Source organism: Antechinus flavipes, chromosome 2, assembly GCF_016432865.1.
Source record: "Antechinus flavipes isolate AdamAnt ecotype Samford, QLD, Australia chromosome 2, AdamAnt_v2, whole genome shotgun sequence".
NCBI lineage: Eukaryota > Metazoa > Chordata > Mammalia > Dasyuromorphia > Dasyuridae > Antechinus > Antechinus flavipes.
Window position 1 is genome coordinate 17,589,972 of NC_067399.1, and position 17,115 is coordinate 17,607,086.

At 39.6% G+C, this 17,115-nt stretch overlaps 1 protein-coding gene across 1 annotated transcript in view; it reads right to left on the reverse strand.

The window, feature by feature from the left end:
* Positions 1-16,737, reverse strand: part of CDCA2 (cell division cycle associated 2) — a 39,571-nt gene extending 22,834 nt beyond the window's left edge. The window contains exons 1-5 of the mRNA XM_051974159.1: positions 16,462-16,737; positions 11,726-11,783; positions 11,456-11,623; positions 7,352-7,503; positions 522-666 (exon numbers count right to left, since the gene is read on the reverse strand). Of these exons, the coding sequence (XP_051830119.1) occupies positions 522-666; positions 7,352-7,503; positions 11,456-11,623; positions 11,726-11,783 (523 nt within the window). The 5' untranslated portion in view covers positions 16,462-16,737. The remainder of the gene's footprint in view (positions 1-521; positions 667-7,351; positions 7,504-11,455; positions 11,624-11,725; positions 11,784-16,461) is intronic.
* Between the last annotated feature and the right edge of the window lie 378 nt (positions 16,738-17,115).

Sequence of the window (17,115 nt, forward strand, 5' to 3'; positions counted from 1 at the left end):
AAAATTAATTAAAAAAAAATCACAAATATGAATGGGTAATGTTTGTTTGTTTCAGAATATATGCATTGGAGGAAAAGGTCTCAGTTTTTGTTTTTTTTTAACTTTCTATTACAGAGCGTGAGTCATAAGGCTATATATTTGTATTTGAAGATGGTTCCAAGCAATTGTTGGAATCTAAGCCACTAAAGCTATGTATCACCATGACAACAGGCACAGTAATGTCAAGTTAATTTTCTTTCTTCATACCTTTTGTGATTCCACAATTAAAGATGACCACTGCTTTATTATTAGAGTTTAAAAGCTGGGGGGAGATAATGTATGATCATAAAAAATATTTTTACTACAATGGCAAGCAGTTCATGTCTCAATAAACATTTGCTGAATTTAGTACATTGCTTAGACAATGGTCAAACTCAAAAGTACTCAACATGTATTCATCAAACATATTTTTACATCAGGAACCATAGTTAATAATTGATTTTGAATAAAAATTTTGGACAAAATTAACTTTGTTTACTTACTGCAGTCTGCTGCCTGAAATTCTCCTTCTGGCCCTAAATGTCCAGGTTTTCCTTCGTTTTCCTTCACTTGGTGAAAAGCAGATTGGAAGGCAGAAATTCGCTCTCTTAACGAATCACCATTTCTATATCGAAAAGGGCTGGCCTGCTAAAGTACATGAAGAATAGGCTAGGTCAATCCAAAATATATATCCTATATTCAACACCTAAAATTACACCATTTAAGGTTATCCACTTAGTTATGATAAGATAAATAACTGTATTAAATTCAGGAAACTCTGATAATATGAGTTTGTTGAACAGGTATGAACAGGTAAATGCATGTTTTTCTTCCTAAAAAATGCATTTGTTTGAAAAATCCTACTTGTAACCTTTTTCCCCAGACATAAAACCCTTCTCCACATGAACCAAAGGACTACTTGCAAAGATGAACACAAAAGTCATTGGGAACAGGAACATATTATCTAGTTAAAACAGTGTATTTTAAACAAACCCCAAATTTTATCCAGGTTGAGATATACCTGGCTTTACACTATTATCAAAAAATCTCTAGCTTCACCTAATGCAGGGAGTAGCAGATTGAGGCAGCAATCAAGATCTCAAAGTTAAAGCTAAGATAGATTTAATTAAAAGAGATAAACAGGAAAACTACTCTATGTCATTAATATTCTTGTAGGCATTTAAAATATCTATGGACAATATGGAGTATACCGCTTCAGGAACTACATAAATGTAATTATGAAACACTTTATACAAATAAAGTCAGATTGAAATAATCTGAGAAATATTAATTGTTCATGACAATTTTTATCTAAACTGTTTAGTCAATGTCATCTCAATTAAATTACTAAAAAAGAATTTTACTGAGTCAGAAAAATTAATAATAAAAGTCATTTGGAAGAACAAAAGGTCAAGAATTTCAAAGAAACTAATGTGAGAAAAATGAAAAGGAATGAAATTCAGCAATACCAGATTTTAAACAATACTATAAAGCAGTAATTATCAAAATTATCTGGTAGTGGCTAAGAAACAGAAAGATTGATCAGTGGAACAAAGTAGACAAGGACTATAGTAATGTGTTTGACAACTGTAAAAGATTTTGGTTTTGGAATAAAAATTCATTGTTTGGTAAAAATTGTTGGGAAGAGCAATCTGAAAGGATCTAAACACAGACCACAATCTTAGACTATGTACCAAGAGAAGGTCAAAATGAACCCATGACCCAGATATTATTATTATAGTCTTATTATCTATATGTTTTAAGAATAAAAATTTGTCATCTAGGTTGCACAACGAAGACAACATGAATTCTATTCCTGGTTTGATGTTGCAAAATTGGATGGACAACAAGAAGCAATCCAAAGGAGAAGAGCCTGAGAATTAGGACAAACAAACCAGACCAGACCAGAAGGCTTTATGTGCTCTTCCAAAACAAAAATGATATTGTTGTTTAAAAAAAAAAGTTCCTTGTTTAGGATATAAATACTCTGCTAAGGAGTTCAAATTAAATCTCTAAACCTCAATGTCTTTTTCTCTAATCAGATTACTAGCTATTATGAAATAACCAGAAAACCATCAATTTGGCAACTATAAGCTACACAGCCCCAGCCTTGTGAAAGGCTGAAGTTGGGAGCCTAGAGGGCTTAGCTCCTCCATCCCAAAGGGGCTTAGGTGTTTTCTCAGCAAGTTTGCTGCCTTTGCCTGGGCCCTCTTTTCTCAAGACAGCCTCTGGCAGGGCTTTGTTACAAAGCTAAATGCCTGCAGTAACAGATTGAAGGCTGATTTTATATATATATTTATATGTGTGTGTGTGTGTGTGTATAAAATTATATATAATACATAATTTATATATATCATACATGTACAATGTGTACTATTATTATATATTACATGTAATACATGTTTTATGTATGTGTGTCTGTGTATATATATATATATTTTTTTTTTTTTTCCCCTTTTACATACATATGTAATTCTCTGATTTTATATAGATGAGGAAATTGAGGACCTGATTTTAACTGCAGCCAATGCTCTTTTCTCAGTAAGCTATTTTCCCCTCAGGCTCAGGAGCATCAGGTGTTTGTCTCGAGGAAGCATGTATTTGATAAGATTTTTGTCATCCTTAACTTATAATTTTTAACTTTTAAGTAGCTGTATGCCAACATAAATTATGGATGGTGAGGTAAATCTGGGAAGGTTAAGTTTGGAGTTTTCTTTGGTGATGCTGATGTACAGTTATATTTCTAAAAAGCTTCATGATTCTAGCAAAATGATTAAGGAATCAGTTTATCTCCTTCCAAGAAAACCCTAAGTTTTAGAAAGAACTTAAAAAGAAAATCAACCCAATAATATTGTTAATTTTAGAATTGTCCTAAAATTTCTTAAAAGAAGCATTATGTTTAGTATCATTAATAGACATTTAAAAAAACCTTTCATAAATGATTTTATAAGGGTTTTCCCACTGGCAAAAATGGAGAATCAGTGTTTCAACATGGAACCTGTTAACATAAAATGAAACTTGGTCAAAGAGTGACTGAAACATTAGGCTGCAAATCCCTAGAGTACTAGTAGGGGAAAAAAAATGGGAACAATGATGCTCCTTTTTTTTTTATTTTCTCAGTCTTGTACACCCATCATTTCATCATGTATCTTTATCATAATGTAAGAATTTGCCTAATCAAAACGGAATGTCTATTCTATGTTCTACATCCAAATGCACAGATGTTCGCTGCTTCGGTAGTAATCTGGACAGCAACTGGATCTGAGATTTCACATGCATAAGAAACTCACCTGTTCTACACTTTAAAGATGAAGTGACTTGTCCAGGATTATAAAGCTAGTCGATATCAGAATTGATACTTGAACCCTAGTCTTCCTGCCTTGGAGGCTAGCTCTCTATCCACTGAGCCATACATACTTCCTCTATCTATATGTTCAAGATAAAGACATTAAGACAATACCAACAATAAGCAGATAAACTGGGTCAAGTTCCTTGAGCTGAGTTCACAAATGCTTTCAAAACAATGAAAATAAGGTATGCAAAATGCATTTCTTCTTCAAAGACTATTAAGGAGCCATCCAAGTTTGGGGTTAGCCAAGTCATTTTCTGTTTTTCTTAATTCTTTCTCCCATAGCTTCTTCTGATAATCTTATTGATTTCAGAAATGTTCCATGCTCTGCCCTGTAAGGATAATGATCTACTAAGAATCACAGAACTCTGGAAGGAGAAGGAACTGAAAGAAACCATTTAGTGGCGATTTCTCAGAAGTCCCAGCCAGAAAAAGAGATAGGTAAGGCTTGGAACCCCTGAATTAGTTCAATAAAAAGATTAAAAAGGCAAAAGTAGACATCAAACTCCACTATAAGGTGACTTTCCATTTTAGCTAAAGGATTTATAGAAGAGAAAAAAAAAAAGACATGTAGAATTGTTTAATAGATCTGAAGCTTTTGCATTGTATACTCAATTCTATTGCCAAGGTTCCTGCTTGCAACTGCAAGTCAAAAATTAAAAAAATAATAATATAAAGGAAATCTTTTTGTAGAATGGAGAAAAAAATGTAACTGTACACAATTTCTTCACATTTTCTCTTCTCTGGTAAGTGAATTTCTATCATGCATTACAATTCTAATGTTCCCCCCAACCTTATTTTCTCTATTTCTATTCTTTTGAGAAAAAAACTAATTTTCCATTTCTATCAAAAAATACACTAAACAAACAGTAACTATTTTTTCAATTACAGAAAATAGCACAAATAAATTCTGTTAGGCTTTCAAATTACCTCCCATTAAGTTCTAGAGTGGAAGAAGAGCAGTTAAAATCTTGATGCCATGTTTGTTGGTGATCTGTTCACAGTGAATTTTAGTTTTAGTGAAATGTGATCATAAAGCAAGGTCACTGCTACCAAATCAAGTAGGATGTTTTAAATTCAAATAAGGTCACATGCATTTGTGATGCAAACTAGACCTTTATGACACAAATATTTAATACCAAAAAAAAAAAAAAAAGGCAAGCCAGTACTTCAATCAAGTATTAAATGAGCTTTACTAATAGAAGAGAACAAATAGAACTACTTCAAAATTCCTATTTTTGACCTAGAAATGTGTTTTTCTATCTGTATTTGACTTAAGTCTAAAATTCTGGCAACTTAAAGCATTTCAAACAAAACAATGAAAGCAGAGGCTGAAAAGGGAGCTGTTAACATTGGAGTGATTTTTCTTCTGGACCAATGAATCAGTCTAAGCTCTTCACATTTTCTTTTCCAACAATTTTTCCTATCTCCCCACTATCGAAGGTGTTGGGGAGTAAAATGCCAATTCATACATACAATGGGTTGTCAAGGTCCTTTCTACCTCTAAGATTCTAGAATTCTGTACCCATCCCTCCTCCCCTTATTGTGGGGACTCCTCTTCATTGGCAGACTAACACTTCAGCCACCGTTTCTTCCTGGAACATTTTCATCTACTCCCTCTAAGAATGAATGGCAGAAGATCTATAGCCAAGAGGCTGGAGGCCCTTTCCCTTGGACATGCCATGAGTGCCAGGGTAGCATGTGAGGGTTACTCTGATTTTACGACTGGTTTGTTTTTGGATGTTTCCTGGCACAGAATCCCTTAACGATGCAGAACCTTGCCTGTGAATCAGTGCCATGATCATCCAGATTCTATTTCAAATTGATTATAGGGAATTTAATCCAAGTTCTAGGATTGCAGGGTGGGGATGGGAGTGATAATCCTCACATTCTCAGCATGCTGTGATGCCACATATGGCAAGTCCCATTAGTGGCTCAATCACAGATTTTTTAGATCACTACCTTGAACATAATTGTGCCTATGGAATTCCTCATTTGTGGTATAGTGTAACTTTAACAGACTCATCATGAATGTCTTTGGGATACAGGAGAACAGGGCCCAGGACAGATATGCTGCTGGTGCGCATGTTATGAATAAAGATCAAAGAATGGGGAAGAGAAGGGAATTAGCCTTGTGCCAGCAGTGTTCTAGGACTTATTGGAACAGGTAAGAAGAAAACTGGGAGAGAAAACAGTATTGTGAAAAGCAAGAAAGACTCAGGAAGAAGTGAAAAAAGGCTATTTGATTTGGCAATTAAAAGATTAGCGACTGGACAGAGCAGGTTGGGCTAATAACATCAGAAGCCAGAATGCTTAAAAGAGTTAAGATGAAAGGTAACGGAGTCATCTATGATAGACAACCTTCTCAGGAAATTTACTAATACGAGGGATAACAGCTAGCAGGGATGGACTGATCCAAAGAGGATCTTTTATTTTATTTTTTGAGGATGGAGGAGACATGGATATGTCTATAGACTTTTTGGGCAAATAGCTGATGTTGGAGGGGGAATGGAACATGAACATGGCTTGTGGCAGAACTATTAATTGGTCCAACCATCCTGGGAAGCAATTTAGTGCGCTGTGATTAAAACATCCAACCCTCTGACGTGGAGGCCCCACAGCTAGATGTATAACCCAACGAATCTAAAGACACAAAAAAAGCACATGCAGCACTTTTTGTGGAAATTTCTAGAAATGAAGTCGATGCCTTCTGGTCAATGGCTAAACAAATTGCTTCCATTTCTCCTTTGCTCTGTCTATTCCTATTTCAGGTTCTAGTCATCTTTATTTCAACTACTACAATAACTTCTTATCTACCGGATGGCAAAGATCCATCACTGAGCTAGTTCTGACCATGGCATCCCCTGCAACCAGTGCTTCTGTCACGAATCCCTCTGGCTGTGTGGCAAAGCCAGATCAATAGCCTTTCTCACAGAAAACAGCAGACAAATCCAAGGAATCTGCTCTCCTCCCTCCTCTATTTCCCTGCCGCAGTCCCACCTTACCTATGTTATTCCCTTGCACAGACTCTCCGCTCTATGCTCACTCATCTGCTGCTGCTGCTTGTTCTCCAGTGTCTTTCCTAGCTTCATGCCTTTAAGCTCCACAGATCATCCCTCCTTGGTAAGATGGATGGCTCACTTCATAGATTAGACTTTCCTGATGCCCCCAGCTGCTACTGCTTCTTGAGCACACCCTCCCCCCAATTACCTTATATTTACTTTGAATCTTTGTATTTAATTTATATGAATAAATAAATGTGTGCACTCACACAAATGGGGCGCTTTCATTCAATAATTTTCTGTTGATATCCAGAAAGGCAATCGAAGGATTGCCAAATATAGGCAAGATTATGGAATTATGTTCCCCACAAACCTAAGGAAGAGGGAATTCTGTGTGGGCAGTAAGAATGCAAAGTTGCATCTTACTGAAAGTCTGCTAACGTGCCATCAAGATTTACAAACATTCGGGAGAGACGAACAGTTCTAAAACCAACAAGCATTAAATGAAATGTTGAGATGTATCGAGGGCAAGGCTAGACTGGGGATAGGAAGAGTGAGGGCCAACAAACAGTGCTTGCCCTCAGGGAACTTACATAGTCTAGAATGTGAAACATGAAGCACCAATGGGACCCTACTTCTTCCAATGGGAATCTGTACGGGACATACTCCACCATCTTGCCTGTGTGTGGCAATCATTACGTGCCATTCTGGATATCAGGAAAGAACTGCTGAATAACGGATGCCACGTTCACACCAACATTAACAGTCTTACTGTTGTCAGCCTGTGTGTGTCAGCCAAGTACATTAGGGAATTTGCAGAACGGGGAAAAAAGTGATCTCTGCTCACAACCAGAACATGTGAATGAAGACAGAATAAGACTGAGGCAATTTATATTCTTTTTTTTTTTTTTTTTTTTTTTTTTTACTAACAGATCATTCCAAAACCCTATTAAAAAAAAAAAAAAAAAAACAACCTATATACCTGTATTGAAGGAGAAGCTTCTACCAAAGGAGAGTCATTTCCACTTTTTAAATTCCTTTGCTGAGCAATATATCTAATGAGAAGATTTGTTTCAGGAGAACCTCGGACTCCAATTGTGGAACGGCGTCTTGATTTTTTGAGCAAAGATTTTCCTGGAAAAAAAAATTTTTCTTACAACTTAGGAAACCTAATCCTTAATAGTTAACATATTTTAATGAGATATATTGTTTGAGTACATAATTTTCTGCACAAAATCAGTACATGATTGAATTTTTCATAGATATTTCTGCCTCTATTTTCTACACATGAAGAAGATTGGACTTGCCCAATTCAATAATCTCATAAGCATCTACTACATACCCAGGTTTGGTGCTAGAGATACAGAGAAGAAAATAATATAAGTTCTTGCCCTCCAGGACCTTACATTTCTTGGAGAAATAAGTCACATACATTTAGGCATATGTACCAAAAACAGGGGGTAGGCTGAGGAGAAAAAGAGAAGAAAGGCACTAAGCAGCTGCCAAGTACCAGAAAAGACCTAATATAAAAGATGATACTTGAACTAAATGTAAAGGAAACATGAAGAAATGTTATTTATGTTTATTATATTTTAAAAAGTTATACACAGGAGAGATTCATTTTTCTTTTCCAATATGCAGAGACAGAGACACATAAAGAGGGATGCTTAATGCTTGCTAATAATTTTGCAAGTTAAAAAAATTAAGCTATTTAATCCCCCAGAGTCTATGTACTGATCAGTCAGGTCTCATTCACTTAAAAATGTGCACACTGGTCAGAAAGCAATATTCAGCACAAGTAAATTTTTCATCAAAAAAACTTTGAAACACATATACTTGGATTTTAAGTTCTGGTGAGGCACACTTATCCACTCAATTACTATATATGTCCCAAAAGTCTTGGTGCATCTTTTTTTTTTTTTTTTGGGGGGGGGGGGGAGGCAATTGGGGTTAAGTGACTTGCCCAGGGTCACAGAGCCAGGAAATGTCTGAGGCCAGATTTGAACTCAGATCCTCCTGACTTCAGGGCCAGTGTTCTATCCACTGCACCACCTAGCTGCCCCTTGGTGCAGTTTTTAAAATAAAGCTTTAGACTTTAAAACCCTAAGTCTTTTAGGGTATACCTTGTCTTAATGTCAAAAAACACAGATTTACTCCATTAGAAACATCCTTATTGGTATGTTATCTATAGCGTAATCACCACCCTCCAAAGCAATCCATTCCATTTTAAGAGCATCATAAATGTTAAAGTTAAGTTTTCTTTGCAGAGGTTGAATGAAGGAACGAAAAAGCGCTTATAAAGTGCCAAATGAACTCATCCACTGAATTCAAAATTTCATCATTTGCTGTAATTAATAGTTCCACGTATTGATGGTGGTGCTAGCTGACAGAGAACCTGCATTTTCTAGATATTAATCATTGAATCAAAATTAGCACAAGCGGCAGAGAACTGATCCATACTTTGTTGCATCTTAGCTTTAAGAGGCTACATTGAGTGCTCAACCATCTACAAACAATCACGCACCAATATTTTCTGCTTTAGTTTTGGCTCGTACCCTTTTTCAAGTAGAAGAGTTTATCATCAATTAGAAGTGCCAAGCACAGGCTGAATAATCAAGGACAGACACCTAGTTTTGGATAAGGATTCCTGTTGTGTCCTGCTTACTAGAGCCCCCAAGTTGGGGTGACAAAACTTACCGTGCCCTGCCTCATCATTCTCCACTAGGAAGGTATATTTTAATCATCCTGGTGTGGGGGCTCTAGAAAGCACGGTACATTTTGTCACTCCAACTTGGGGGCTCTAGAAAGCAGGACACCATAGCTCTCCCAGCTTGCCAGCTAACTTTCTAATTAGGGGAGCTAAGGCATTGAAGACAGTTCAGCTCCAGGGCAGATAGCAAGGGGCAAAGGAAGGAAAAGAGCCATGAAAGGGACCCTACCTCCACCCCACCCTCAGTCTCCAGGCAAAAGGTCAAACAACTCAAGTAGGCCATGGACTCCTAGACTGTTACTGGCCTATAGAAATCTGCCAGGCATTCTCCAAAGATCCCAGAATTAAAACTGTTCTTGCTGAGGTCAAATGCCCTTCCTACACCAGATCTTTTTCAGAGTACAAGCGATCAATTCTCTCCCCTTCCATCACCAACGCCCATATCATATACATTTTCCGTTGGCTGAGTAGTGTACTTGTTTGTTTTTTCACCTTGGCATGGGAGCTTCGAGCAGTATTTGTATGCCCAGAACAGTGCTAGACACTTGAATTGAATTTGAATTTAGCTCACCTAGTCCAATCTGCTTCACTTTTCTGATAAGGAAACTGAGGCCCCAAAGGTACCCAGCCCCTCATTCCGCGCCTGAGCAGTGGAGCCAGAATCCCAAGTCAGGCCTTCTAGCAGCAGCCTGTCTCCACCAAACCAAGCTGATTGCATTCATGTTCATGCCAGAGACTCTTATCACACCTGCTCCTAAAAAAGGAATCTGTGGCAACCCTCAACTGGCCACAACTGCCTTTCCTTATTCCCACCCTCCAGCACACAAATCTATCTCCAAACTCCCAAGTGCCACGAACCAAAAACACTTACGAGAAGTTCTGAACTGACAGTCACTGTGTAAAGCCGCCTCCCTATTTGCTCATTTTCTCTTGGTGAATGATTACATACTGAGAGTGGACTGCAAGTGCAGAGCCATCAAGATCGGGCACAGAGCCCAGGAGGTGAGTGATGGCGTCAGTCCTACAGACCTATCAGCTCCCTTTTCCTGGAGGCGGTGCTGCACAGTACAGCCTCAGAAAGCACAATAGTGCATCCAGACTGAGCTTCAAGGCCACTAAAAATCCATATTTTTCCAGAACAACTGTGTTGCTTGTTTTTGATTCAACTTAATGCTCTAGAGCATCAGTGTCTTTTTGGATCCTAGCCTTTCCCAGTTTTGTATCATCTGCAAACCTGGTGAGTAAACCCGGTGGCTCTTTTTTGGAGTTATTCACAGAAATAATAAAAAGCACAGACTGCTGGGTTACTCCATTGGAGACCTCCTTCCAGGCCAACATTAAACCATTAAAAGCTTGTCCTTGAATCTGGCCAGGCAACTAGCTCTGAATTTGTATTATTGGCACCTAGGTGACTCAACACATAGAATGCTAAGCCTGGAGTCAGAAAGACCTGAATTCAAATCCAGCCTTAGACATTAATAGCTGTGATCTTCAACAAATCACTTCATCCCATTTGGCTCAGTTTCTTCATCTGCCAAATCAGCTGGAGAAGGAAATGGCAAAAATTTCAGTATCTCTGCCAAGAAAAGCCCAAATGGGGTCAGGAAGAGTTGAATCTGACTAAGAGAACTGAAAAAAAAACCCTGTATTTAGGGTTGGTCTACATCTATGAGAATTTAACTAAAGCTTTGGTAAAATCCAGTGTACTGTCTTCATCTATCACTTCAGTAGTCATGCTTAAAGACAGTGGCTCACTCACTATGGCTTCCCTTTCTGAATAGCCCTCTTATTTCCATTGTAAAAAATGGTTTACAGTGTCATAGATTCAACTGTCAAAATACTAGGATCTACATTAGAAAAGGAAGACTTGGGGCAGCCAGGTGGCGCAGTGGAGAGAGCACCAGCCATGAACTCGGGAGGATCTGAATTCAAATCCAGCCTCAGACACTTAATACTTTCTAGCTGTGTGACCCTGGGCAAGTCACTTAATTGCCTCAGCAAAAATACAAAACAAAACAAAAACAAAACAACACAAGAAAAGGAAGGCTCCAGAATGATGAAATCATAGATTGTCTGAAATAATGAAGCAAGAAAATTCACATCATCTGAAAAGATCTTTTCCCCTCTTCTACAGGAAACAGACTGAAGAAATCTGATTAACTGGAGACTTATTTTACATTACAATAAAGTGTAATAAATAATTCTGATAAGACTGAAGAGATTTATGAAAGGTATTTGGAATAGCAAATTAAGTTATTCCAACCAGATACCTATATAGGCAAGGTGGTTTAAAAAAAAAAAAAAAAAAAAAAAAAAGGCTGCCTGCTATTTCAAGCTCTATTCTTAAAAAGTAGACAAGTCATTTTCTGCTCTTACCTGGTGAATTCTTCACGAAACTGTCAGGTGTAATTCCAAGCTGCTCCACTGTTATAGTGGAAAAGTTCATTGGGGTCTTAATTTTATCTGGTGTCCTGAAGGTTGGGTCTACTACTGCTTCTTGTTTCGGGTGGATTAAATATCTCTTGTCTCCTAAGGATTTATTTTCTGAAACCCAAAGCAACACAGTGTGTAGCATGTTACGGCACAAAAATTTTGAACGATTCCCAAACCCTAAATTCCAAAATAAGAAAATTGATCCCCACATACCAATACCATTAGTAACAGGTTCTTCAAGGCCATCCTTGGTTTCGGAAATGACATCCATCTAAAAAAATAAGAAATAAGACATCGATTGGAAAAAGTTCAAAATGGCCCTCTGATGGAAACTTATCTGAATTCTTAATACAATTAATAGACAGAACAACAAATACATGCCCTAAGTCCCATGGAAAGTTTTGAATACCAAATGGGAAGGCTAGGTTAGAAAAACAAATCAGATAAGTGCCAAAGGTCAAGAAGGAATTCACAAAATTGATGAAATTTCTGTAGTGTAATAGAAGCTTGCTTTATTTATTTATTTATTGAAGCTTTTCTTTTTGAGGTTACTGAGGGGGTAGCCATCAACTGAAAAATAGCTGAACAAGTTATGACATGTCTATGTAATGGAAAGCTACTGTGCTATGAGAAACGATGAAGAGCAAAAACTTGGAAAGACTTGTATGATTAGTGCAAAATTGAACAAAGCCAGAAGAATTTATATGACAACAACAATGCTATAAAGACCTGGATCTCTGATCAATGCAAAGATCAATTACAATCGCCTAAGATTCATTATGAAATATGCTAACCACTGCTTGACAGAGAGGTGATATGACAAAGACTTAATGAAGCCTTTTTTTTTTGACATGGCTAATGGGAATTTGTTTTGCTTGACTATACATGTTTGTACCTGAATTTTGTTCCACTTCTTTCTCAATGGCTGAGTGGGGAGGGAAAAGGTGAGAAGGGAAGGAAAAAATAAGTTTTAAATTAAAAAGATAAAAATTAATTAAGAATAGAAAAAGAAAAAAGAAACACTGAATTTGGGGATAGGTTTGAATTTTAGCAGTTACTGAATACTTTGATGACTTTGATCAAGACACTTGTATGTATGCCTCAGCTAGCTTGTAAGTAAATTTATTTCAGTTACTTTTCAATCTTGTCACTCTTCATGACCCCATCAGGAATTGACTTGGCAATGACATTAGAATGCTGTGCCTCATGAAACTGTAATAGAGAAATGATACCAAAAAATAATCATGAAGTGATTGAAGATCCCAGTCCCTATGAACATTCTGCCATACTACAAATTGTTGGAATATTTACAAACTGCTAACTCATTAGAGTTGATAGATTATCGATCTGATCTTACAAGAAGATGTTTTGGGCCAGAACCTGAAACAAGGTACTAAGTAGAACTAATTGATACAATTTTTGTGTTCATACCTTTACTCATTGGAGTTCACAAGTATGGGAGAGTCACAAAGTAAACTTTGTAACTTTGTGAATTCATATCTCCCTTGAAGCTCTTAGGGCCAGCCAGAGAGCACTATGGTTGAAACCCATAATCCCTCTCTCTCGAATCCCACAATTCCTCTCTCTCGAATAAATAGAGCTTCAAAGGGGCCAGTTAAGAGAATTTGGAGAGGAAGAAGCTATGAGTCGAGAGCTGAGCAGGAGATTGAGAAGGCTCTCTGTGGTGGCTAGGCTCCTGCACTTCCCCACTGAGACCCTTGCTGGTCTGAAAGACTCGCCAGAAAGCTAGCCGAGCCCCAAGTGAAGGAGACAAGAGATTCATTCCATCTTTGTGCTGGCCGGAGGCTGAAGAAAGCAGAGGCAGAGGCTGAAGGACAAAACCTTTGGACTTAAGAGACATTCGGAGGGAGCTCTTGGAACCAAGCAGAGAGATAGGCCTTTAAGAATCTAGCTATCCAGGTCCAAGGAAAGAGACAAGACTTGGAAGGAAAAATAAACATTTGTATTTTTAACCAGCTGGCTGCATTTGAGTGATTATTACTTTCAACTGCAACTAAGACTGCCTCCAGAAAACCTCCATGAGAAACCTGCCTCTCCCCCAGAGAGAACCTTTGTATTATCTTAAAGAAAAAAGAACATCACAACAAATCATGCCCTGTTCCTATATTTTTCTATATCAAATTGTACTCAGACTTTTTGCTACTTCGAGGAACCCAGGCAACACTTGAGCTGAAGGTGTTTTAGTGACTTTACTACATACACTATTACCAAAAGTTTTGGCAGGATGCCAAACAGAATGGGATGTAAGGTCTTGGGATTTGGATCTGGAAGCAACCTTGGACATCATCTCAGAGCTTTAAGATCTCTGAAGAACTTCCCAGATCTTATTTCAGCATCACAAACTAGTGAACTAAGCATGACCAACAGCCCATTATCCAGATGAGGAGCTTCAGCAGCTTGTCCAGGAGCAGTTACTAAATCCCGAGCAAGGTCTGAGCATGGGTCCTTCTGACTTTCCCACTACAACTTCTATCTGGGAAGGAGATCGAATCTGTGACCTGCTCCTATGGGCACAATGCCTAGGAAATGTCCTCTAGTCCCTCATTTTAATAAGAAGAGTGACACTTGATGGAATGAAAGTGCTCTGCGAAGAGTACAAACAGAAGAGGGACTAGACATCAGCTCTCCCCAGATTCATCAACACCAATGGTCTGAAAGCCTCCTTGTTCATCTCCCCCTCTACCTCCACTTCCCACACACTGGCACTCCACGCCTTAGCTGTGAGGACCCCCATGCCCGTCACTCTTCCTTACTGTCACCTTAAATAATCCCTCACTTTAAAAGGCTGGGAGCTCAAAAGCACCTACTCCCACAGGAAGTCTCTTCTGATTCCCCCAGATTTATTCTGGATACACAACACTTCCCTAACAGATCAAAAGCTCCTTGAAAGCAGGAACCAACTGGTGGGATTTCTACCTTTTTTCCCCAGAGCCTTGCACAGATCATGGGAATAACGGGCCTTTCATGCAACTGCAGGAGAATTCATGAAAGTTTCTCTTTCAGTCTGTCCCCAGCACAGTGGAGCAAATGCCATTCACCAAACCACTGAGGCCTCAGTGGTTCCCATGGGTTAGACATACATATACAAACTATCTACAAAGTAACAGGGAAAGCAGAGAAAGGAGCTAGTAGTGACTGAGCTCTAAAGGAAATCTGGGATTCCATGAGAAAGGAATATACCCCAAGGAGGAATAAATAGCTGAAGATGAGACACGGACTGTTCTGCCTGAGGAACAATAGGTAAGAAGGTTGGCCAGGCTGGGTGTATATGACAAGGCCGTAAAAACAAGATAAAGCCAAATTGTGACCTACTAGCAACTACTGACTAGTGACAAGTCTACGTTGGATTCCAATGCTTGTTCATAGGATGCAATGGAAACAACTGGGACAGATGAATGGATTTTGTAATATCACTTTGGCCAACTGTGGAGGATGTCCAGAAGACAGACAAGGCAGATGCCAATTACGATGCTACTGTCAACACAGCCATCATAACAGTAATTATCACAGGAATGTAGTTACATAAGGTGCTTTTATCAATATTTCACAAAAAAGAAAACCGACTAGGAAGATCAATTGTCTCCCCCAAGGCTCACCCAGCTAGCAAGCAGACAAGATTGAGCCCAAGCAAGCCGACTATGATGTGGGCACTGATAAATATTGAGGATATCCAGAAATAGCAAAATAAAACATTACAAGAGCTTTTCTTCTAATGGGAGAGACAACAGGAAAATACTACATCTCTCCAAGACATAAAAATACTGCAAATCAAAGGTAATCTCAATCCAGACAAGCTTTAAAGCACTCATTTAAACACCATTTAAATTTCACACCCAATAAAGAGATAAATACAGAAATGGGGACTAGGTCAGACAGCTTGAAATGAGTCTGCAATTTTACAGGTACAATGAAATGCCTGGAGAAGGAAACATCCTGTCAAAGCTGGATCATTTGTTAATCTCAAGTCTAAGGAGGCTTAGTAGTTTTCTCAGGGTCAGGGGGCAGCTCACTGTGAAACACACAAAATAAAGTGAAGATGAAGTCAGGAGAGTGATGGCAAGCCAGAGCTAAAGAGACTGAGACAGAAACCCGAAGAGATTCAGGGAGGATGAGACAAAGAAATTAAGAGACTGAGATTCAAGACATAAAGATACAAGAAGAGATGTGCAGAGACATAGAGAAAGATACATGAGGAAATTAAGCTACAATGAGCAACAGATGCACACAGAAACGCAAGATGAAGCTATACAGTGAAAGAGACAGAAGGATAATGACACAGACGAAGATACACAGTTAAAGAGAGAGAATCAGATGGACAGAGATAAAAGAGATGCAGAGAGATGCGCAGAAACACAGAAAGAATCAGAAGGCTGCAAAGAGATGAAGATACATAGTGAAAGAAACAAATCAGAAGGACGCAGAGATTAGAGAAACATGTACAGAGAGAGACGCAGAAATAGATACAGAATCGGAAGGTTGCAAAGAAATAAAAGAGAGATGGATGCAAGAGATAAAAAAGAGAAAAGGCGCACAGACAGGAGAATCCTAAAGATGCACAGAGAATCGGAAGCGCGCACCGACGCCCAGGAAGCAGTGTGCAGACACTCAGTTAGAAAAAGGACCGACTTTCACACTCAGAGCCTGAAATGCAGACACAAAAGGGGCCCCGGACTGGATCAGTTGAGGGAGGGGGTCGGAAAAGGTTTCCCGCCGGGGGCGGAACGCCAGCTGAGTTTAGGAAGGAACGATCTAGCAAAACGGGGAAATCGAGGTGCAGAAAGCACTACCGGACAGACATTAATTAAACTCCTGCTGCACGCTAGGCTTCGGGAAGGCCAAGACAAGGAGCCAGACGGCCGCCCCGGCCCATCTCCCTTCCTCCACCTCATGTCACTCCCCTGACCCCCAGGCCGGCCCGGGACCCTCACCTCCAGTCCGCCGCTACTGCCATGTCCCGCCGCCAGGTTCAAACGGCCGGCAGCGTGCCCCGCCCTCTCACGAGCGCCTCCGTCAGCGCGTCGCCTCTCGCGGCCAACTGCCCAGCCTCCGTATATCCATCCGCCGGCCCCCCGCGCGCCTGCGCAATCGTGGAGCCTGCCCCGCAGCCGCGAGGACTTCTTTGCCTTCTCGGCGGAGTGATCCTTTGGGCAGTCCTCCTGTCCAAGACTACTATTCCCGCCGCCTGCAGACCTTCCTTTCGGTTGGCTCCCGCGATTTCGAAAAGTAGCCTTTGGACCAATTAAGACCGGATGCCGGGGCTCGCTAGTAGCCAATAGGCAATTTCGGACGCGTGCCGCTTCCTCGATTGGTGGACCGAGAGGAGAGAGGGGCGGGACAGTGGGGCTGCCCGAGGAAAGGGTTGCTGTTCCTCCTCCTCGGGCACCCTGGCTTCTTTCGCACGATTTCGCGATTGGACCGACGCTAGAGCCGTCACCCTCCGGGTTCCCGCCCCGAGCTTGCCTCAGCTTCCGATTGGATCTTTTCTCCGTTCCCCTTCAGCTTTCTCCCTCTGTCACGTTAAATTCGGGCCCTCCTCCTCCTCCTCGTAATTGGGTAAGCGGCCTCAGGTCCTGCTCGATGAT